Here is a 23,846-nt window from a genome sequence, read left to right on the forward strand (position 1 = left end):
TAACCAAACAAACGTATACTGCATTCTGAGAAAATAAAATCACATGGCTGTTTTGAAATTTCTAAAAGACATGTACTGATTATCAGAGATACAGGTATTGAGGGTTATGAGGAGCTGCGGTCTGAGGCAAATCAGCAGGGCAGCCTTGAGCAGTTGAATGGCCTATTGCTGCTCTAATTTCTTGGAAGTGAGTATTAAAAGTTTATTATTATTAGCAACAAAAAGGAGAGGGGGAGAAAAAGACGACCTTGCCTCTTTGGTTTTGGCCATCACAATACTCCTACAGCCAAGACAACTGAAAGGCTTATATGGATGCAGGCAAGGAAACCCCATCTCTAGCTGGCACCAACGTTCAGTGTCAGGATCAAGTACTCTATCCTGTGACATAGCCAAAAAGGAAATAAATGCTTTATTAATGAATGCTTGCTTTGCATGAGCATTCATGCCTGACCAAGGATGCTGACTTGGTTTCTGAATAAACTGAACTAGTCAGATCCCTGAAGAGATGCTCAGTTGGTACTTTTATTCATTTTTAAAAGGATCTCAGGGGAATGAATATTTATCCGTTAAACTTACTACATACAATGTTTAAAATGCAACAAAAAGAGCTGCAATGGTATATTTCAAGACTAACAGGAATTTGTTTCGAAATGTTGACAAGTGTTTTACCATTTGGTAGAGTCAAAATTAAACGCATGCAACAAAGTATAGTCCCTTCTTTAAAAAAAACTTTGCTATCAAAATGTACTTTCATGCCAAATGCAAAAGACAACTTTCTGTGAAACAGTATAAATCTTCTAGCTATCACAAAAACATTAGGCAGTCTCTCAAGCCAAAATAATGTCAAATGATGGGATTGGTGTGGATTCTCATCCCATTGGGATGAATCAAATTTATTTCACTTAGCCTTGAATTGACAAAGTTATGTCACACCAATTGTGGCCAACATAAAATTAAAGAAGAATAGGCAAGCTATTCTTCCTCTACGTATCTACACAATAGCCTCTATTCTATTGCCTGTGACACTCCCCTGAACACTGCAGATTGGAAAATAATGAAGTTATTAATTGACAGCCTTTTTCTCACACAGCTCTTTAGCTATTCAGGATGAGTTCATTCCAAATATCTAACAAAACATACTCAAATGACAACTTTGTTCTTTTTCAGATTGATTAGTGTTCTTATTTAATTTCACACTCACTAATCCTGAAGCCAAAATTCTTAATGGGTCATGCTATGGTGATGATTAGTTTTTATTATGTAACTCCTAACAATGAGTCCCAGCAATCTAATTAACCAAAGAATCACAGACTGATTATGTTCTCAGCCAAAGGGTACACAAAGCATTTGAGCAATATATAGTAAGACTGGAAGCAAGAACTCAGTACATTTCCTTCAGCCTCAGCACCTTGGGCAAAGAGGGAACACAGTGTAAAAACAAAGAACTGAGGACATAAGGACCAACTGAAAGAAATCCGGGCCAAAAACAGAAGCTGCTGGAAAAGCAGGTCTGGCAGCATCGGTTAGGAAAAATAGAAATCAAAGTTAATGTTTCAGGTCTGGTGACTCTTCCTCACAACTCATTCCTGAAACGTTAACTCTGATAATTTTTTTTCTTCTTCACAGATGCTGCCAGACCTGCTCAGCTTTTCCAGGCTATATGTTCTTGCCACCACAGCAGCAGAGTACCATTAGCTAACACAGGCCAACAATTTGCATTTTAAAAAAGCCTGAGGTACTTTCGTCGAGTTCCTCCTCCTCCCAGTATAAAGTGAACAATGTGAAAAGGTGACAGAGATAATGGGAACTGCAGATGCTGGAGAATCCAAGATAATAAAGTGTGAAGCTGGATGAACACAGCAGGCCAAGCAGCATCTGAGGAGCACAAAAGCTGACATTTCAGGCCTTCTTCAGAAAAGGGGGGAGGGGGAGGCGGACTGAAGATGGATAGAGGAGAAGATAGGTGGAGAGGAGACAGTCAAGTTAAATGGGCAGGTATGGAGCCAGTAGAGGTGAGTGTAGGTGGGGAGATGATAGGTCAGTCCAGGGAGGACGGACAGGTCAAGGGGGCAGGATGAGGTCAGTAGGTAGGAGATGGGGATGCGGCTTGAAGTGGGAGGAGGGGATAGGTGAGAGGATGAACCAGTTAGGGAGGCGGGGACGAGCTGGGCTGGTTTTGGGATACAATAGGGGGAAGGGGAGATTTTGAAGCTTGTGAAATCCACATTGACACCATTGGGCTGCAGGGTTCCCAAGCGGAATATGAGTTGCTGTTCCTGCAATCTTTAGGTGGCATCGTTGTGGCGCATCAGGAGGCCCAGGATGGCCAGGTTGTCTAAGGAATGGGAGGGGGAGTTGAAATGGTACGTGACTGGGAGGTGCAATTGTTTATTGCGAACCGAGCATAGGTGTTCCGCAAAGCGGTTCCCAAGTCTCCGCTTGGTTTCTCCAATGTTGAGGACACAACGGGTACAGCTGCTTTCCAGAGGGACCACTCTCTCTGTGACTCCCTTGTCTGCTCCACACTCGCCTCCAACCCCCACCACTTTCCCCTGAAACTACAGGAAGTGCTACACTTGCCCCCAAACCTCCTCCCTCACCCCCATCCCAGGCCCCAAGAAGACGTTCCACATCAAGCAAACATTCACCTGCACGTCTGCCAATGTGGTATACTGCATCCGCTGTATGTGTTGTGCCTCCTCTACATTGGGGAAACCAAGCGGACCAAGGTTATAAAAGATGAAAATGACAAAACTCCAAAGGTGGATAAAAAGGGACAAATATGAAAAAGGCAGCTTCACAAGACCAAAAGATGCAGGAAGTGGCTGACATAATCCTGGGATGAGGACAACTAACAATGAGAATAAGGATTTGAGCTGGTGAACCAAGGTCCAAATTAGGTCAATTATAAATGGGTGAGATAGCCAATCAGGGCTTAATATTGTGCAAGATATGGTCAACTCAGTTTGAACTGGGAGCTCATAGGTCTGCATGTGCAAAGCCTGGATAAATCACAGTGGCAATGGAATGAAGAAACGGCACAGAAATAAGAGGATAAGTTTTAGGGTTGGAAGGCAAGTGAGACTTCAAGTTTAGGTGCAAGTCAAATGTAAGATCAAAGATTTATATGATCTAACTTAGACTGGCAAGAGAGAAAGTGGCAAGAAATAAGGGCTGTGGATTTTGAGATCCAGAAGCAATGCATTTGGATTTCCTGTTATTTAAATTTTAAGAAAGTGATTATTCTTGATGTCAAAATGTACAAGTGGGGTTGAAGTAAGCAATGCAGAATTTGAAACAAGTACAACAGTATGCATATGAATCATTGTTCGTTAACAATGTCTACATTCCTGCCATCAGTGGCAACGTAAGAGTGAAAAACAGAATACAATCTTGTAGAGGGCTAGCTCAATGGGTTATTTGTGGGGGTGGGGGTGGGGGGGGGGGTGAAGAGAGAAACACTATTGCTTGGATGTGTTACCTATGTGCTGGCAATAAGGAGTAGAACCATATGTGAAATTCCATGGATCTCGGCAACTGACGATAGAAGATTACATTGTGGTGACTGACTGTATCAAACTGCTAAAGAATGACAGCTATGTGTTATCACAATGCCCAATCACATTGAAGGTTTTCACTCGGAAGATCTGGATTTGTCGGCAGAGCAGAAGCTGCCCTCAAGGTATTTAAACTGTAAAGTGCACCATTTTACCACGCATATATAAAGAAACTGTACATATGCATAAGTATGGGTATTTAAACTGCGATTACTGCCACAATGCGCTTACATAGCATATTCAATGTCGTAAAAACAAACACTGAAAATGCCAAGATATTAAGATAGGCAAGTAAAAATTTGATCGAGGGCAAGGTAGAAAGAGGACGTTGTTTATCACTAGAAATTGAGTATGGGGCCTGACCAGTCTTTCCCAAACCTTCCCTCTCCATGTGACTGTATTTTAAGGTTTGAGGCTCCATGTAATTAGAATGAAATGTTGGAGGAAGATATGAGTGTAGTTCATTGAGTGGACAGAAGCCTCAGTGCATGCTATCCCAAGTCTTGTTACCAATATCCTACAATTTGAGAGGCTATGACTTGAATGCAGTTGCCAACAGTGGGATGAAGAGAGTGTGGTATGCACTAGCTGGGCTTCTTTGAAGATTACAGGTTGGGGCCCTGGAAGGAACCAATACAAATTTTTCTTTTACAACTGCAAATCTTTTTTGGGTCCGGAACCAGTGCAGGGAAATAACGTTTAATGGCTTGCTCGTGATGGCTCAGGTATTCAACGTAGTTATTACATCAACAATACAGATGTGGGGGGGGGGGGGGGGGGTGGTGTTCTGGATTTAATTTGGCATTATGCCAAATTTGCTGATCCTAACAGGCAGCCATATGATGACAAATTGTCTCAGCAGCCTTGATCTGGAGTGTACAAAGTCAACCACAATTCCTGCTTCTGCTGAGACAATTTGTCATCATATGGCTGCCTATTGGGATCAGCAAATTTGGCATAATGCCAAATTAAATCACCTGTAAGTGACTCATGTTGAAAATACACACGTACACAAGTATTTTGGATAGGTTCAGACTCAGCGCCAAGACACTGAGGATGTTGCTCAGCTCATTCTTCACAAGCAAATAAAAATCAACCAATGTTCTTCAAACTGTATAAGCAAATGAGCTAATATCTTGGGTGGGGGGGGGTTCTTTGGGAAGAGCGGGGTTGAGCACTGGCAGGGAATAAAAAGACAAAGCTACAAAACTCAAATGCATATCATTTATCTAATTGAGCAAATAAAATTGCTTTTTCAGGAAAATAAGTACTGTTGAGGTCCCCACATGGTCAATGACTGTATTTTGGTATGCACTAAATGTCTCTCCACCTGACAAGTTTAACACTGTCTGATTAGATCCATGCACCAAATCTGAAAGTAAATCATTTTAAAAACTTCCACAAATAAAAGTTTGAAATAAATATCAATTATTTAATGACTGTCCAGAATAACTTGGGTGGAAGGAAACTAATGACAACTAAATAGATTTTGGACAGGTTAACATGTTGGATACAATTCACTTAAAGCTGACTGTGTAATACAAGATGCCAGAAGTTGGATTTTGGTGAGGGTAAAAGCCATTCAAGGAAATCAAATATCCACATTAAAACTAAACATTAAAAAGCCTCAAAGTTTACAGCATTTATTGCATTTTGCCATATTTTGTTGTGAAACTTCAGTTTCCTTATGCCTTCTGAATAACTGAGTCAATAGTCAAATTTTCAACCTGTTGAGATGGCAACCCAAAGAGGTAAACAATTTGGTAAGAAACATGAACCTAACTTCCCAAATATAGCTTTTCAAAGAGAATAAGATAGATAAGTGCAAGTTACAGGCATGCAACAACATGAGAGAGAATTGGCAAACATAAACCACAAAGGCAAAGCTCGTTGGTTACAACATCTTCAATATGGTGCTTACATTATTGATCCTTCTGGTTTCACAATATGCCCAAAGTGTTTTTGTTAACTATAACTATGTTCACAATGCACATGGCTCCAACAATTCATTCCTACATTGCCTTTGAAGAGGGTGCTGTTCCAGCTTAAAAAAAATACAGTTATGTAGCTACCTAAACAATTTCAGAGCAGTTAAATGTTAACCAAATTGCTCTCTATTTCCAGGTTTCATGTCAGACGTTATAAATATGGCAGATTTCCTTCTATCAAAGGCCATTCATGAAACAGATAGAACACAACTGTTTCACAGATTGGCACTAACCTAATTTAAAATTCCAGATTTAATTAACCAAATCTAAAATTTTCTGTGGTGTGAACTCAACTTGACTCTGATCACTTAATGCCTCTGGATTAGTAGGTTGGTAATAGTGTGACCACACCCCCTTTACGAATTCGCTTTCTACCCAGATGGAAGGTTTGTGATGTCGACCTAAAACTGTAATAACACTTGCTCTACACCTTTTTTTTACCAAAAGTAATGATTATACAATGTGTGCACAGGATTTAAGAAATAAATTATTCCTGTACCAAACGGATCCAAAACATGCAATTTGACCAAGCCTGCTCAGTACTTCTATATAGCAAAAATATTCTTCTTCAATGTTTGTTTGCCATTTTGTAATTAACATACAGGATCAACTCTTTATCTTTACATCTGCAATTAAAGTTCCAGTTGATCTAAAGGCATTGAGGTAACTTCTAACTAATAGAATATTATAATTACTGAAAATACTGATTTTTCAATAGATACACTAAAATTTTGAAACTTTTATCAAATTAAAATTTTACATGAAAATTAGAGGCATAGATTGTCATTGCCATTTCATTTGACATATGACAATATCCATAATAAACAAGTCAATGCACTTGAGATTTCACATGATATAAACCACATTTGATTAGCTTCCAAAATTGAGAGCATGGTACCTTTTTTATACATAGTATTTTTGTCCATTTTTAGCTTTACTTCTGAATATTGCTCACTTCCAATATTATTCCCTTACCACTGCCTTTACAGCTAATGAATTTTGTTGTACAGCAGTATGTCAAGTTAGTGACAGAAAGAAACTTGAAAGAACCTGTATGGTCAGTTCGTTTGGTTTGTAAAACATGACATGAATGTTTTGTTTTAAAAGAATACACTGGCTTTTGGTGGATTTGTAAGCATTATATATAGTATGATAACTCTATCGGTTTAACATTAACAAGTAGTTGAGAAACATGATTCCTTAATAATGATATAGTCGTGCAAATTGCGCATGGCTCTTTTTCCAGTTTGATCTAAATTATAGTAATGACAAAGCGGACATCAAAATATTATGCTCTGTAACTGTATCCTGTGGATCAACTTCATAAAAACAAAAATCAACAGTTAAACAAACAAAAGCGGATACTTAAATATCACGGTATCAGTATGTATCTGGATAAATCAGCCATGTGAATACAAACATAAATCCACTCCCAAAAAAACGTCAACTGCAGAATGAACAGGGTAAAAAAAAGCCAATTTACCCATTCACACGTTGTAAAAGGAGAAATGGATAGTGCATTTGATAATTAAGATTTCGAATAGGCAGAGAACGAAAGCGAACACTTGCCCAAATCTGTCATTATAAGTGTACCGATGAAATAAAACAAAACAAACCCAGCCACGTTGGACAGTAGCGAATAGCAACTACATCAGCTGAGCTGCACTTAACCCCCGCGCAACTAATCACCATTAAAGTGAGCGCAAGACATCTCATTCAATAAGAGGAGGCTGCTGTATTTAATTTAAAAGCGGTCTCCTAGTTATCATACATTGCTGAGTATTAGACGTGGGCGATTTTTCAAAAGGACAAAACCACCACAGAAATTAGACTGACGCTCGACTAGGAAAGGGGAAAGCCGACCCCCAGACGATATTCGGTGCATTTCCCTGAACGCTGTCAAGATGGAGGGCGGACACCCTGAAAGCAAACAACTTGTAAACTAACCTGAGTGCCAGAACAGTCGCCAGCTTCCACTCTCCACCACTTCCAGATAGAAACAAAATTTTTAAATAAACACACTGGAGATTCTCCCTCCGGAATCACAAAACAGCAGATAACCAAAGCTGATTTTTTTTTTCATCGAAAAATGAGCATTATGGTTTGTTATTATTCCTCGCCACAGACATAATATGCCCGATCAGAACATGGCGGCGGGAGGAGTGGGGAACGTCGGCTGAAAACACGACGTCATACGCCAGCCGGCCGGACCGCGGCCGTCATTGAACATGCGCACAAGCACTCCGCCTGTGGTGCCAGCACCCCGTATGGCTAGTCGCGGCAACAGCTGCGATTTGTTTCAAAATTCACCTTTAACCGAGCGACCCGGCATGCTGGCACATGCGCACCGGACATGTCTTGCGCTTTTGTGAACCCGTCGCCACGTCAACACCGGAGAAACGCCCTCCGAACCGGAAGTACTTTTGGGAAGCGGCTCAGAAGCGATACAGTGGGATTGCCTGGATTCTCGCTTTCAATTTGGAGTGAAGTTGTTCCAAGGTTTTGCTCTGTGAATATCTGGTATGGCTTTTTTTTGTTATTTTTTATGAAATTACTTTTCTGCGTTCATATCTGGTTTGTGCAGAGCAAAGGAATGGAAATGTACATGTACCCTTGTCCATTGGGACCTTGAGTTAAAAACGCAGTCTGCCTGGCGCTGTGAAGCAGCGGTAAAGTTGTGTGAAATAGATACACTATATTAGTATGTAGCGCGTCTTTAGGTAGATCCTCGATTCCTAATTTTAAGCAAATTACGTAAATCATATTGTACCTTTCCAGTTAAAATATTGTTGGACAATTTAAATTGCTTCACGTACGTTTGGCAACTTAGAGTGGAGGAAATTCTGCTCTGCGTGAAACTAATCCTATATCCAATGTAATGATTGCTGGGTGCCGGCACTTGTTGAAAAACATGGGAGATGTTCAATTCTTTAATACCGACATAACTTGCCTTAATGAGTATGCAATTATTTTATAATAGCGTGTAACGTTATGGAGGAATTGCAATTTCTGTTTTAATGCTCAATTAATAATATTGATTTTAAGTTTCCAAAATATGTAGTGTATATTTTTCAGCATTCTGAAAGTGCACTGAATTTTAATAACTTACCTACTTGAGCTTAAGTTTTTTTTTAAAGAGGCAAGCCTACTGTCGTAATAAAAATGGTGGAAATCATCAGCATTGTGCATTAAATGTAATATCCTTTCAGTCACCTTTGACTGAATTCATTCAAGCAAAAATCGAGCAATAAGCATCCTTGAAGGATTAGCCAAATTGTTCTAGAGTCAAAATATGCCCTTTGCTTTTAACTCATTGGCATATTGCTGTTTTGCTGCATGTATATATGAGACAGCTGTAACAACTGTTATTTTCTGTGAATTTGCAAGGTTCAAGGTTCCTTGTCCAGATATAGTCCAAGTTTCAGAGAAGTGAAATTAATCATATTGCTGACAATTTCCCTTAGAGGTTGGAAAATAAATCTAAATCAATACTAGTCATTTGATAACAAATGTGAGGCTGGATGAACACAGCAGGCCAAGCAGCATCTCAGGAGCACAAAAGCTGAGGTTTCGGGCCTAGACCCTTCTTCAGAGAGGTTACTAGTCATTTGAGCTCGTTTTTATTATCCAGGTGGGAAACAAATTGCCTTTAGTGTGGTAGTATCACATCTATTATACATTGCTGAAAAGATCATGATCTTGTCTCTATCTGGAATGGTGTGTGTGATGTTTCCTGATACTTTTTACAGATGTTATTAAGTGGTTGCTGTTAATGCATCATTCTTGCAATATACAGCTGATTTTTATTTCACTATCCAAGAACAGCCATTGGAGTTAAGCCAGAGGGTAATTAATTCTTGGGGTGAAGTTCCTCCTTTTGATAGTTTATCAAAAAGAGTAAAAGAGGTTTCCCTGAATATCGGCTAGTATTCAGCCAGTTTGATTCAACCCTGCAATATCAAGAAACGGTTGAAGGATACTGCATAGCCTTTAAATCAATGACGCTGAAGATTTGCTTGGATGGGTGCAGCTCAAACAACACTTAAAGCTTAGCATTATTCGGGCAGCATGGTGGCTTGGTGGTTAGCACTGCTGCCTCACAGCACCAGGAACCCTTGTTCATTTCCACCCTTTAGAGACTGTGAAAACTCCACAGAGACATTCTCCACATGTCTGTGTGGGTTTCCTTTTGGTCCTTCTCTATCCTGCCAAAGTCCAAAGATGTGGAGGTTCGGTGGATTGGATGTTGTAAATTGCGCATAGTGTCCAGGGATGTGAAGGTTAGGTGGAATAGTCATAGGGAATACAAGGTTACTGGGATAGGGTAGGGAATGGATCTGGATGGGATGCTCTCTGGAGGGTTGGTGTGAACTCTGGGCTGAATAGCCTGTTTCCATTATGTAGGGATTCTATGAAATTTCTGTTCTATTCTAGGATAACTAGCCCACTGAGTTTCATCTCTAATGCATAGTGGCAGCAGTATGTACTATGTGCAAGATGAACTGCAGTAATTCATTAAGCCTCCTTTAGCAACACTTTCCAAACCCACATCCTCTGCCACCTAGAAGGGCAAGGGCTGCAGATGCACCAGTCACCTTGCTTAGCTAGCAATGTCCATATCCCACGAATGAAAGAAAAGCCAGGTACCACCCTGACTGATCATCTCATATATGAAATCTGGTATCTGCAATGCAATGTAACACTCTTTGAATACAGAATTACCCAGTTACCACAACTGTCACCGCCAAGTATCTGCAACCTTATGTATACGAACTTAAAATTATTGGTAGCCACATGATGAAAATTATTTTTTCTGGTAGAATGCTTCATTTGCGTGTGATCGTATTGAATTTTATGTATCCACAGACTGAATTAGCATATTTTTACTTTTTTTTCCATTATAATTTGTTGGTAAAGTAATCTTTAAAACAAAGTTTGACTTAATTCTACATAGCTCAAGTTCAGGTATTGATCCTCATGATTTTAAAATAGCTTACATTCAGAAACAATAATGATTGCAACAGTAAACCCTATTCCTTAACCAAAGCACCATCTATAACAGTGGTGGACTTGTATCATTTGAACAGGTTTATTTAGAACATAATAATCATCATTGGTTGATTGTGGGGTGCAGTGATGGTGTTCCTACTTCTGGACCAAGAATTCTGGGTTCAAGGCCCACTTGCTGCAGAGGTGTGTAATACCATCTCTGAATAGGTTTATTAGAAAATATCTGTACAGTTGACAGTAACTTTGTTATGATCTCATGTTTGAGCAACTCGTGGGCATTCAAAGTGGCTATTTTATCAAATTTGCATATATAGTTTAGAAAAACAAACATTTAAACGTTTTATTTAATGCATTTCAAATTGATATAGTTCTTGTTTTATTTAGTGCCAACGTTACAGGAAACAATTATGCCACAAACACTGCCTTTAGATCAAATACAGATTCCTGTATTGGATAAAAGGACTGGGAAAACCCAACACTTGCCAGCATTGGTGAGTTGTATACTTAAATCTTCTTTCTAACACTTAGGTCATTGGTAACTGCATTAGTTTTAAATTTACTCTCAAGTGATCTAACCTTGGTGGTCTTTATTTAATCAAATGGTGCATGTTAATGTGATCCCAAAACACACTTGCTTTCATGAACCTCAAAGCATCATATCCTCTGCCCATATGTGAAAAACCGTATCTGCCATCTCTGTTTTGCTCCTCGTTAGCTTTGTCCATCTGCTGCTGAAACAATTGCCCAAGTCTTTTGAAACCACCCAAGTGTTCTCTTGGTTGGCTTTCGATCTTTTGAAATTACTTTATAAATTCTAGCTCAAGTCCAGTGACCCTTCTCATTGTCCACTACAAGTCCAGTGACCCTCCTCCAGAATTGAACTGAAGAACAGTTCTGAAGAATGTCACTGGTCTTGAATTGTTAACTTTATTTTCTGTCCTCTGCTGTTAGAGCTGCTTGGTTTTTGCAGCAATTTCTTTATTTTAAATCTCCAGCACCTGCAGTTTTTTACATTTTACAGAGCTTAGAAGTAATATCATATTACTGTTACATTGTCGAGCAACTTCGCATCTTAAGAAAGCCCCAATTTATCTCTGTACTCATTTTCTTCCAGGAGAATTCTGATGAGATATTATCATTTGTGTGTGAAATACTGTAGAAATGTGAATTCACAGATGCATTTGAGACTTTTTTCAACATGAATACAAACAAAAGTTCTAAATTAAAATTCCTGGCTCAAAACCACCTTTGCATTGCATGAGTTTTCAATTTTTGCCTGGGTCACTGATAAAAATCAACGCAAAAAAAAGCCATAATTTACTTAGGTAGAAATCAAAAAGTCATAACCATCTAGGAGATAAAATCTGTCTCGTTGGTTTTATAATGCAATGTTCGCAAAACTGTAATCCTCAGTTATTGTTACTCTTTGAAAGTGAACATGCATGCTCAAACACAGAAGTTACCCTCAACAATTCTCCATTCTTCCATGATGTTACTGTTACAATCCTTGCAAATGGAAATCAATTCAAAAATCACCGCTTCAGTCTAGATTTAAGCTTCCTACGTGATTGTCCTTGCTCTAAAAGTCTTTATTAAATGCTTTGTAGAAGTTGTGACATCATGTTGAGATTTTGCAGGATGTTGGTAAGACCTCTTCTTGAACACTGTACCGTTCTGGTTACCCTTCTGTAGGAAGGTTGTTATTAAATTGGAGAACGTTCAGAAAATGTTTACCTGGAGGATTCCTAGAAATGAAAGGTTTTGAGTTATGTGGATAGGCCGGGACTTTTCTCACTCCAGCATCGGAGGTTGAGGGGTGACCTCGTAGAGATTTATAAAATCATGAGGGGTGTAGATAAGGTGAGTAGCAAGGGTCTTTACCCTAGGACGAGGGAGTTCGAAACAACTACTTTTAAGGTGAAAACAGATTTTAAAAGACATGAGGGGCAATGTTTTACACAGCAGTTGGTTTGTTTGTGGGATGAACTGCTAAGGGAGGTGTTGGATGCAGGTGCAGTTACGACATTTAAGACATTTGAATAAGTGCATGAAAAGAAAGGTTTGGAGGGATAGGAGTCAAAATCAGGAAAGTGGGACTAGTTTGGTTTTGGAACATATCAGTGTGGACTAGTTGGGCTAAAGGTCTGTTTCCATGCTGTAAGATTCTATGACAGCCTGGATTTTTAACAGTTGGCTAACTTTATAATTATTGCTAAGTAGTTTTATTAATTCCAGAAACCTAATTTTATATTTATGGAATGTCAGCTCAATTTTTTTGTAATTTTATGGATTTTGTTTTAAATATTAAAGAAAACATAATTCAGATTCTATCGTAATCTAATGTAAATGCCTCAATCATTATTCTGCTTTCTATAGTATTAAAACGTTCATAACTTTCTGGATTATAACTGTTACCATTCTTCAATGTGATTGGCTGCTAGTTTACTTGATGATGTCACTGTTGTTCGTTGCCAGTCATCCCCTGTATATGGTGTCATAATGAAATTAAAAAGCCATTGAACTTGTTTGATCTTTGTGGTATGGCTCTTGACCACAATGGCGAGTGGCATCATTTCACTCTTAACTGCTGATTGCGAGGCATTGTGTCACTTTGGTAGACATAGCCCACATGACTTAGTCACTTTTGTGGGTTATCTGTCAGTATATCTTGTGGTGTGATAAATATAATCACATATATTTGGCTATGGTTTATCTCCCATCTGATTCTGCTCTGCTAGAATGTGCCATTGGCCACGTGAGAACTGACAAATCTCATTCAACAGCAACCAAATATTTTGTGATGCATGTTGACATGTTACAACTGTATATCTTTCTGGCTCAGAATCAAACTTTCCATGATATGCTTATATAACAACTGTGCGACAGTAAATTTCATTGTTAATCTGAATTTACACGGTTTTGTTTATACACAGTGTAAGATTCTCAATCTGCAGTTAGTTTGGTATTCCCCTCATACTGAAGAAACCCTTCATTTACTAATCTGTGGAATTTAGCAAGACAGGCATACTTTGTTTCTGCAGTTTACATTTAAAGGTTGTAGAGAGAAAAAAGGTACTGCAAGAGTATTTGAAAGTAACATTATCTCAGACACCCAGATGATCTGCTTTTAATGACTTTATCTTGAATTTTCCTCTTGCTCACTGAAACAAAAGGCCATTGTTTCTCAAATGAAATCATAAACCTAGTTCTTAAATACCATTCTGTAATTCCACATTGGATGTGGGCAATGCTATTCAAGCCAGTTGGATACAGGAAATGTTGTTACCGTCAAAAGTAACTTTAATCTATTTCTCAATCTCTCCCTTACTGCTGCTGCTCTAGGATTTTAACTGAGCTGAATTTTGTGGACAGGAAAAGGAAAACTTCTCCTGAATATGTAGCTGCATCCAATCCACTGAAGGAACACGTGATTGTTGGGAGTGACATGTAGTGTTGATTCAGAGAATGCTGGTAATTGGAATTGGTGGGAAGGTGGAGACAAGGATAATGGTGAACAGTGATCATCTAATTGGGTAAGGAGGGAAGCAAGAGCAATTTCTCCATAGAGTCGAACAGGCAGATGAAATTAAATAATTTCAAACCAAGTTGGCCTATTATGAGGTAAATTCTGTAGAGAAGTGTTGAACTCAAATGTAATCGCTTTGGCCAATTCATTTCAAGCAAGTAATAGGACAAAACATGAAGACATTTCCATTTAATCTGTGATAAATTGGCTTCTTGTTGCTAATGCGTCTGGATAGATCAGTTTATGCATGATGAGGCAAACATAGAGACACAAACTTTGAATTTGGTTTTGCATGCTTCAAAGTATTATTGTGTTCTTGTGTTTTAACCTAACCTAAATGCAGTTTGCAGAATTGTTTGCCAGATGGTGTGGAGGAAAAATGTATGTGACCAATATTTTTGCCTAATTCAGAGTTAAATATACTATATTGCAAAGTCAATTTTTACCTTTATAAAATTGTATAATTGGATCATTGAATCTCATTCTACTATATAAAATCTTCAAAAAAACTATTGTTCATAAATGAAACTCTAAATATTATATTTTCAATTAAATCTCAATACTGGTATTTAAGAACAATGCTTTTAAAGTACACAGTGAATGATAAGAAATGGGGAACTGTTCATATTTTTCCATCTTCTGAGAATCTACATACAACACTGTTCCAGATTAAATGTAATCCTTTTCAATTTTGAACAGATTTTGAAATGTGAATTGGCTAACAGAAACCTGGCTAGTGAGCACTTTCTCTCCAATATCACGAAGTAAATACAAACTTAACAATCACCAAATAACTGATCAGATAGATCTGCTAACATCGTTGAAATGGTAGGGTTCCATATGTCAATATTTGGTTAGTAAACTGTTAGTTACTATCTGGGTGAATTTCACAATGGTAAACCAGATTTCAGTGAAAAGCTTGATTGAACAGTCAGGAGTGTGACCCTCCCACTATGTTGTGAAAACTGACTTCAACCGAAGTGATAGAAAGGTTGTATTTGGTTGTCACTGTGAAGGAGGAACTTGAGTGGACCAGTCACCTTTCCAGTATAACTATAACAAAGTGGCACTGCCATTTACCTTGTTCAAGACTGTGTGATGGAATATGCAATAGATGGATGCAGTTGTGCTAAGTGTCAAGAAGTCCATCACTAGACATAATGAGATAAAAGGTATAGAGCTGGATGAATCCAGCAGGCCGAGCAGCATCGGAGGAGCAGGAAAGTTGTCATTTTGGGTCTGGATCCTTTTTCAGAAATGGGGTACGGCAAAGCAATTCTGAAATAAATGGTGAGAGAGTGGGAGACAGATGTAAGATTGATAAAGGAGCAGATAGGTGGAGAGGAGACGGACAGGTCAAGGAGGCGGAGATGGAGTCGGTAAAATTGAGTGTGAGTGGGGGTTGGTCAGTCCAGGGAAGACAGATAGGCCAAGGAGGCGGGGTTCGAGGCTGGTAGGTAGGAGTTGGGGGTGGAGTTGGGAGAAAGGATGGGCAGTTTAGTGAGGCGGGGATGAGCTGGGTTGGTTTTGGGATGCAGTTGGGGTTGGGGAGATTTTGAAGCTTGTGAAGTCCACATTGATACCATTGGGCAGCAGGTTCCCAAGTGAATTCCTGTAACCTTTGGGTGGCATCATTGTGGCACTGGAGAAGGCCCCAGATGGACATTTTGTCCAAGGAGTGGGTTTGGGAGTTGAAGTGCTTTGCGAATGGGAGGTGCAGTCATTTGTTGCGAACTGAGCGTTGGTGCTCCACAAAGTGGTCTCCAAGCCTCCACTTTGTTTCCCTGATGTAGAAGAGGCCACGTCGGGATCACACATAGAGTAATACAGCATGGAAACTTGGGTCCAACTCATACATGGCAACCAAGTTTCCCAACTAAACTAGTCCCACTTGCTGCACTTGGTTCATCTCCCTCTAAATCTTTCCTATTCATGTACCTATCCAAATGTTTTTTAACTGTACCTGTATCGACCACTTCCTCTAACAGTTCATTCCACTCATGAAGCACCCTCTGTGTGAAAAAGTCGCCGCTCAAGTCCCTTTCAAAACTTTCTCTTCATGCTTTAAAAGTATGCCCCTAGTTTTGAACTCCACCGCCCAAGGGAAAAGACATTTGCTAATTCACCTTATCTGTGCCCCCCCACCCCGGGATTTCATAAACCCCATCAGGTCTCCCGTCAACCTCCTAGGGTCCAGTGGGAAAATGTCTTAGCCTATCCTTAGAACACAAATACTCAACTTCTGGCACCATCCTTGTAAATCTTACCTGAATCCTCTGCAATTTAATAATAACTGTCCTACAGCAAGGTGACTAGAATTGTACACAGTACTCCTAAAGTGGCCTCACCAATGTCCTGCACAACCTCAACATGATGTCCCAAACTGGTTTGAGTAATGAAGGCTAGCATGCTAGAAGGCTTCTTAACCACCCTGCCTATCTGTGATGCAACTTTCAAACAACTGTGTACTTGAACTCCTATGTCTCTCCTTTTGACAACGCTGCCCAAGGCTCACGACAAGTTTATAAATGATCCCTTAAAATTATATAATACAAAGTTAAAATAACATATCCTTTGGTTTGTTTCTTAACATGTTGCTTCAGGAAATCATATCTAACACGCTGTGGAAACTCATCCTCCACAATTTTGGTGCTCAATTTGATTTAATCAGATATATGCAGATTAAAGTCACCCATAATAACTCTGCAGCACAATTCTGCATGTTTCTCTTATCTGATTAATAGCATGCCCCACAATACAACTACTGTTTGGTGGCCTGTAAATAACTTTCTAACCAATGTCTGCAGTCCCTTATTGCTCTTTATTTGCACCCAAAAGATTCCACACACTGTTCTTCTAAACTGAGATCCTCCCATACTAATGTAATCCCTTATCAGCGCAGTTCCACCTCCTTTTTCCTTCTTATCTGTTCTTCCTAAATGTCGTCACTTCATTTAATTTATGTAATTTATCCTATGTTCAAGTAATAACAGCACTATCAATAATGTTGTTCTTAGTGTGGACAGCTTTAGTAAATTAAAAAAAGTTGATCATCAGTTTGCAAGTGACATTTGTTTTCTTCTTGTCGTCACCCATGACTTAAACTTTTCTTGATTAATGCAGTTTTTAAAAATTGGAGTACACACCAGGATGCAGAACAAGTATGGTTTCTGACAGCGGATAGTTGGTGGAGTGGTGATGTGATATTGAGCTATCCAATACTTACCCTTTGGGAGCTTGTTCAAGAGCAGTAATCGGAATGTAGCAACTGTGGAGAGTGTTTCAGAATTTGTTTATTACTGTAATATAATTTTAAATAGAGGTCTGCAGGGAAGTGCATTTAATATAATCTATATATTCATAATTTTAATTTTGACACATAAAAATCATGTTCAGTACCAATAATCAATGTTTGTTGTTTTGTTTTAAATAGCACCCAAGCAGGAAAGAAGATCGCCACTTTGTGTTATACAAACCTCCACCTCAGGATGGCACACCAGCTCTGGTGGAAGAATTTCTGGAGCGTGCAAATTTCATTGCTAATGATCTGGATTGGTTACTAGCCCTTCCTCATGATAAATTTTGGTCCCAGGTAATGAATTCTGCTTTCTGGGCCAAGTATATCAGTTTATGTATTTTTGCAAGTATTATGTTATATATTGGCTTTAAGTACATGCTTCTGTTCACACAGCAAGGCCAGTGATGGCCAGTACATTGCTGAATAACCATGACTTTGCTTTTCATCTAGATGTACAAACAGGATATATATTGGGCTCAACAAGCAAGATAATTTTGATGTCTTTGAAAAAACATGTCCATGATGAAGTTAACAAAGTGTGGAGCTGGATGAACACGGCAGGCCAAGCAGCATCTCAGGAGCACAAAAGCTGACATTTCGGGCTTAGACCCTTCATCGGAGAGGGAACTGGAATAAATAGGGAGAGAGGGGGAGGTGGACTGAAGATGGAGAGAAAACAAGATAGGTAGAGAGGAGAGTACAGGTGAGGAGGTGGGGAGGGGATAGGTCAGTCCAGGGAAGACGAACAGGTCAAGGAGGCGGGATGAGGTGGTAGGTAGGAAATGGAGGTGCGGCTTGAGGTGGGAGGAAGGGATGGGTGAGAGGAAGAACAGGTTAGGGAAGCGGAGACAGGCTGGGCTGGTTTTGGGATGCAGTGGGGGGAGGGGAAGAACTGGGCTGGTTTTGGGACGCAGTGGTGGAAGGGGAGATTTTGAAGCTTGTGAAGTCCACCTTGATACCATTGGGCTGCAGGGTTCCCAAATGGAATATAAGTTGCTGTTCTTGCAACCTTCGGGTGGCATCATTGTGGCACTGCAGGAGGCCCATGATGGGCATGTCGTCTGAAGAATGGGAGGGGGAGTTGAAATGGTTTGCGACTGGGAAGTGCAGTTGTTTTTGCGAACCGAGCGGAGGTGTTCTGCAAAGTGGCGTTGTCCAGTTTGATAGAGAATTTTGACATGTTCATAAAATGATTCTTATGCGGATAGCAGTCAGTTCATTTTACAGTAAGGTTATTTGGTTTTGTTAAATAATTGAGTTAGAATATGATTGTTTTTATTTTCACTTTATGCACAATATTATGTAACATTTTAAACCATGGAGTTTAGGGAAAGCTGTTCCCACAAAGCATCACTGACTTCAGGATTTCACTAATTTTAGTCAAAAAACCAAATAACTTCTTCAGATGTAATGGATTGAAATCTTTTAGCAATTTGAGAACCATTTGTGGATCTATGAATATTTACAAATTAATATCTCAATTTCTTGATGTTTTGTATTCGAGCAGTTCACTGTAGTGTAGCCAGCTAGAAAATCCTCATATACTTGTTCTGAACTTTCTACAACTCTAAACTGTTCGAATGAGACTTAACTATGTTTATTCAGAATGGTATATTGTAATCTTTTTCAATGTAAAACGGTGGGCAGTTAAAATCAATATTTATTTTAAAATTGAAGCTGCTCATATAAGCTTGACATTACAGGCTGGTACTTCAATTGATGCACTGGAAAACAGCTTAATATCAATATGGTAAATATTTATATAGCCAGTGAGATGAAATATATATAGCCTGGTCCATGTTGAAACTAGCATAATATCAACAGGGTAAATTTATATAGCCAGTAAGATAAAAAATGTAAGTTAATATAATTTTTGGAAGGTTCAGTTTTATCGTAAAGGAGGATGAATCTAGCTCATTTCTACAGAGGTTTCCTTTAAGGTAAAAGTGAGAGTTGTTGTGAAACAGTGACCTTGCTCAGAAAGCAAATGGTTGAGGTAATGGTTGATTATTCGTACAGCGATTTGCAACTGGTTGGTAAATATTGGATGCCAGTTCAAGTTAGAACAATCAAGATTGATCTTAGTTTAGGAAAACCAGAGACCGAGTGTTTTTAAGGCAGTTCAGGGGAAAGGTTTTGTACAACTTTAAAAATTGATTAGAAATCTGTGGCTTATTAGAAACAGATAAAGTTTGAGCTCTCAGGTTTGAGTAATAAACTAAGAAGTCACCCAGAATTTAAAGGAAAGAAACTGGGAGAATCAGTCACATAGTACTTAAAAATTTGGTAAAACGAGGTAATTTATTTTGACTTGAATCTCTAAATAGTTTTGGGAAATAATTTGAAAACTCTGTTTTGCTGTGGATTTTAAGATTTTCTGACTGTCTTCTACACCTGTCTTCTACTACTATTTTCAGTTTTTATCTTTAGTCTAATATGTTTTACTGCTTGACTGCTGTGTTTTCTACAATTTAAAAAAATTATCTTGGATCGATTTCATAACTGGGATCTGATTTGCCTAGTAGTGCTATCAGCTGGGATCATAACACCAGTTCTATTGCAAATGTGGACATGGGGATTTGTAACGTATACAGGTTAACAAGAAGTGCAAAGTTGTTTGTGTATTAGAATTCACATTCCTTTCTTCACTTTTTTTTAAGGCTATTTTTGATGAAACTATGCAGAAATGTTTGGACTCTTTCTTGCATTACACACCTCGTCAATATGATGAATTTATGAACCCAAACCCAGCTGTACAAGAGGTGCAAAAACATCTTCATCGCAGCGTTTTTATGATCTTTCTGAGGATGTCCACCCACAAGGAATCCAAAGTAATGTATTATGAATTTTCTCCAGTATCTTTGTTTTCTTGTAATTTTTTTAAGTGGAAGTTTGAGTTCGGCCTTATTACCACAACTGAATATAAATGGGTATTCTGGTCTGTTTGGGTAAAGTCTTAAGAAAAATCAGCAACAATACCACAGGGAGGTGATTGAATATAAGAATTCAGAATTTTTTTTCTAATGTGTGTTTTTAGTGTGTTGTCACACAGCCCTGGAGCAGATGGAACTTGAATCCAGGCCTTTTGTTTCAGATGCATGGACACTATCCCTGTGCTACAAGAGCTCTTGGAATAACAGTCCAATGCTCTGGTTAATTGTAGACTGACTATTATGCGATTTGAGCCATCATAATATAGCCTATTTACCCACTTGTTTTCCGTTTTATTTCTTAGATGTTAAGTTGTAGGCATCTAGTTCCAGGTCAAGAAAGTTAGATGTTGAGATGAATTGCAGCTGTATATTTCATTTGATATTTCGGAGCATGGTATTTCAAATTATGTTCACTTGAATGCGTGGAAGAACTAGCAAAACTAAATCTAAATTCCAAATGGAATTGGAACTACAGGGAATTAAACAGAAATCTGTTGTACACAGGTACGCTTAAACAAAATTATAAAAACTAAGTGGAATCTTTGAAAGATTATCTTCCAAACCTAAGCATATTTTTGACAACTTTAGCTGCTTATTTATGTATGAAGCATTTTACATCCATTTTAAAATGTGGCAGGAGATTAGAATTTAATGGAGTGCTTCATTAAATTCTTTAGGATGTTTAATATTAGTACTTTGAAATGATTTTGAACAAATTTTAGCATTTGTATGCTTTCTAAAATTATTTTTGCTATCTGCTTTTGGCAAAGAATTTCTGGAATGATTAATCACTAAAATCAGTTGCCTTAGATAATTAAATAAAATATTTGTGTGAATTCTGAAACTAACTAGTGATGCACACAAAGCTCAAGATGTACAGGTTATGTATATACAGCTCTAAAATGCTTTCAAATAATTGTACAACCATATATCACCCTTTGTTATATCTGTGTAATTGAAAACCTTTAAAAAGCCTTTGGTTTAGTTTCTTATTATCTGACTACATTGTTTAGTCTTCTGCCGTCATATTTAATACCAGAATATTCTCATGTTAACTTTCCATTTGCAAATTTATGAATACCCTGTATATGAATATACAACAAAGAAAAGACTAACTCATAAATGGACTCTAACCTATACTGGCATGGTGTAATATTTAAACACTAGCTGTACTACAGTCATATTATTTCTTGTGGGAGAGGGGGGAAAAAAAGTAAAAACTTAAATTATCCTCAAAGAAGCAAGTTGAAGCAAAAAAGGCAATTAACAAGTTCCCTAGGAGATCTCACTTTACAAAAAAAGCCATGTACCTCTTTTTGAGTGCTCTAAACATGCTAGCAACTAGTTCCTAAGGTTTTTGACTCTGTGCAAAAGAATTCACAATTAAAAATGAACTTCTGCACGTTTCGTACTTTCATAGTTTATTGGTTAACCAGAATTCAGGGCAGTCCAATTAATTTGAGATGGTCTGTGTCTTATTAATTCAGTTATATAGGAAAAATGCAATGTAGCACAACTTCAATGCAGTACAATAACACTGTAAAAATTATCTCTAAAGTGTTAACTTTGTGGATTTGTCAATCTCACTGTGTTACCTATCTTGAGGAAAATACTCATCAGCTTTTCATCAGAGTTTCCCATGGTTGCAGCTAGATCCAGGCAATTGATGATTTTTGTTTAGGTATTTTTAGTCAACCTGTGATATATCTTTGGACCAAGTGAAACTTGAACCCAACTGATCTAGTCAAGGGGACATTACCACTATGCCACAAGAGCCCTGATTAGTTCTTGATTTTATATTTTTCTGAGCTTGATCTATTTTTTTTTCCGAAGCAACCTGGAGCAGGTGGGAATTGAACCCGGGCCTCCTGACTTGAGGTCAGGACACTAGCCCTGATCAGTTCTGTTTATATTTTTTCTTTTTTTTTAATGTTTTATATCCGGAAGTGATATCACACCGATGAATGGCTTTTCCCAGCATCAAATCACTTGTGGCAGTTAGCATGTATTAACGAACACCATTATTAAATCACCAATATTTCCAGTTGCTCAATTGACATGCAGAGCCAATTAATGGCCAAGCATCAGTTCCACTTACTTGTGGTTCAGTCATCTTTTGCAGTTAAATCACGAATTCATTAACTTAGTGGGCCACAGAACCTAAATAACCAAAGTGCTTTAGAAACAGTAAAACAGCATTGCTCATTTACTTTTGACATTGGACAGTGAGCTACTTAGTTCTTTGTAAGGAGCTGGAAATCTAGAGGTGCAAGGAGAGCAGCTGTTGTGGGGAGCATGTGTGGATTTAAGTTGTATTAAAACCTCAACTGCTGCTTCTGTGATAGCTTTGTGTACCTATCTTAAGTTAAAGGTATTTCTTATTTCAAGGACCATACCCGCACCCCTCCCCCCCACCCCCAAAAACTCTGGTCATTGAAATTGCCCTCAAACGCATCTCTTACATCTCCCACACTTCTGCTGTCACAGCGCCTCCCCCAAACAAAATCAAAAATAAAGACAGAATCCCCTTTGTCCTCACATCATCACCCCACCAGCCTCTGCGTCCATCATATCATTCTGCCCCACTTCCACCACCTACAATCTGACCCCATAACTGAAGAGATATTTCCGTCCCTGCTCTTACCTGCTTTTCGTAGGGACTGCTCTCTCTGTGACTCCATCGTCTGCTCAACATCCCCCACCAGTTCTGGCCCCTTTCCCTGAAGCCGCAGGAAATGCTACCCTGCCCCTACACCTTCCACCTCACCTCCAATCAAAGCAAAAAAACAAACCTTCGACATCAGACTTGGGTTCACCTGCACATCTGTCAACTTGGTCTACTGCATCCACTGCACCCGATGTGGTCTCCTCCACATTGGTGAGATCTAGGAGGGACTCAGACCGTTTCGTAGAACGTCTGCGCTCTGTATGTGACAAATGATGACACCTTCTGTTCATGAAACATTTCAACTCCCCATCTCACTCCATGGGTGACATGTCCATCCTAGACCTCCTCCAGTACCACAATAGCGCCACCTGCAAACTGGAGAAGGAGTAGCACTCATATTCCGCCTCAGGAGTCTACAGCCCAATGGCTTAATCATGGAATTCACTAGTTTCAAAATCTCCCCACCTCAGCCTCATCCCATGACCAACCAACCCTCCCTCTCATCCCTGCATCCTTGACCTGACACAACCTGTCCACCTCTCCCACCTAACCATCCCTCCCATCTCACTGACCAATCCCAACCACTGCCTACATGCACTCGCCTATCACCATCTTACCTACCTTCCCCAGTCCCAGCCCCCCATTCTCTATTTATTTCTAAGCTCCCTTCCCCCTCCCCATTTCTGAAGAAGTGTCCCAGCCTGAAACGTGAGCTTTACTGTTCCTTAGATGCTGCCTGGCTTGCTGTGTTTCTCTAGCTCCATACTTTATCTCAAATTAAATGTACTCTTGCATCGTTGACTGATTTTTTTTTTTGTAAGTGAAATCATTCAGATTTGAAGTGAAGATGCTTGTCTAGTGGGATG

The 23,846-nt window shown here is 39.0% G+C and overlaps 2 protein-coding genes across 22 annotated transcripts in view; one reads left to right on the forward strand and one right to left on the reverse strand.

The window, feature by feature from the left end:
- The window catches only part of mtmr3 (myotubularin related protein 3), a 123,808-nt gene extending 116,085 nt beyond the window's left edge, over window positions 1–7,723 (reverse strand). For all 20 annotated transcript variants that reach the window (XR_009447275.1, XR_007249980.2, XR_009447273.1 and 17 more), the window contains exon 1: window positions 7,493–7,723. The gene's annotated coding sequence lies outside the window, so the exon portion shown is untranslated. The remainder of the gene's footprint in view (window positions 1–7,492) is intronic.
- Window positions 7,724–7,951: 228 nt separating this feature from the next.
- ascc2 (activating signal cointegrator 1 complex subunit 2) overlaps window positions 7,952–23,846 on the forward strand; it is a 48,309-nt gene continuing 32,414 nt past the window's right edge. The window contains exons 1-4 of one of the 2 annotated variants that reach the window (XM_048556107.2): window positions 7,952–8,065; window positions 10,940–11,046; window positions 17,515–17,673; window positions 20,040–20,210. In XM_048556107.2, the coding sequence (XP_048412064.2) occupies window positions 10,963–11,046; window positions 17,515–17,673; window positions 20,040–20,210 (414 nt within the window). In that variant the 5' untranslated portion in view covers window positions 7,952–8,065; window positions 10,940–10,962. The remainder of the gene's footprint in view (window positions 8,066–10,939; window positions 11,047–17,514; window positions 17,674–20,039; window positions 20,211–23,846) is intronic. The other variant, XM_048556108.2, reaches the window with a different exon arrangement.

Source organism: Stegostoma tigrinum, chromosome 26 (assembly GCF_030684315.1).
Source record: "Stegostoma tigrinum isolate sSteTig4 chromosome 26, sSteTig4.hap1, whole genome shotgun sequence".
NCBI lineage: Eukaryota > Metazoa > Chordata > Chondrichthyes > Orectolobiformes > Stegostomatidae > Stegostoma > Stegostoma tigrinum.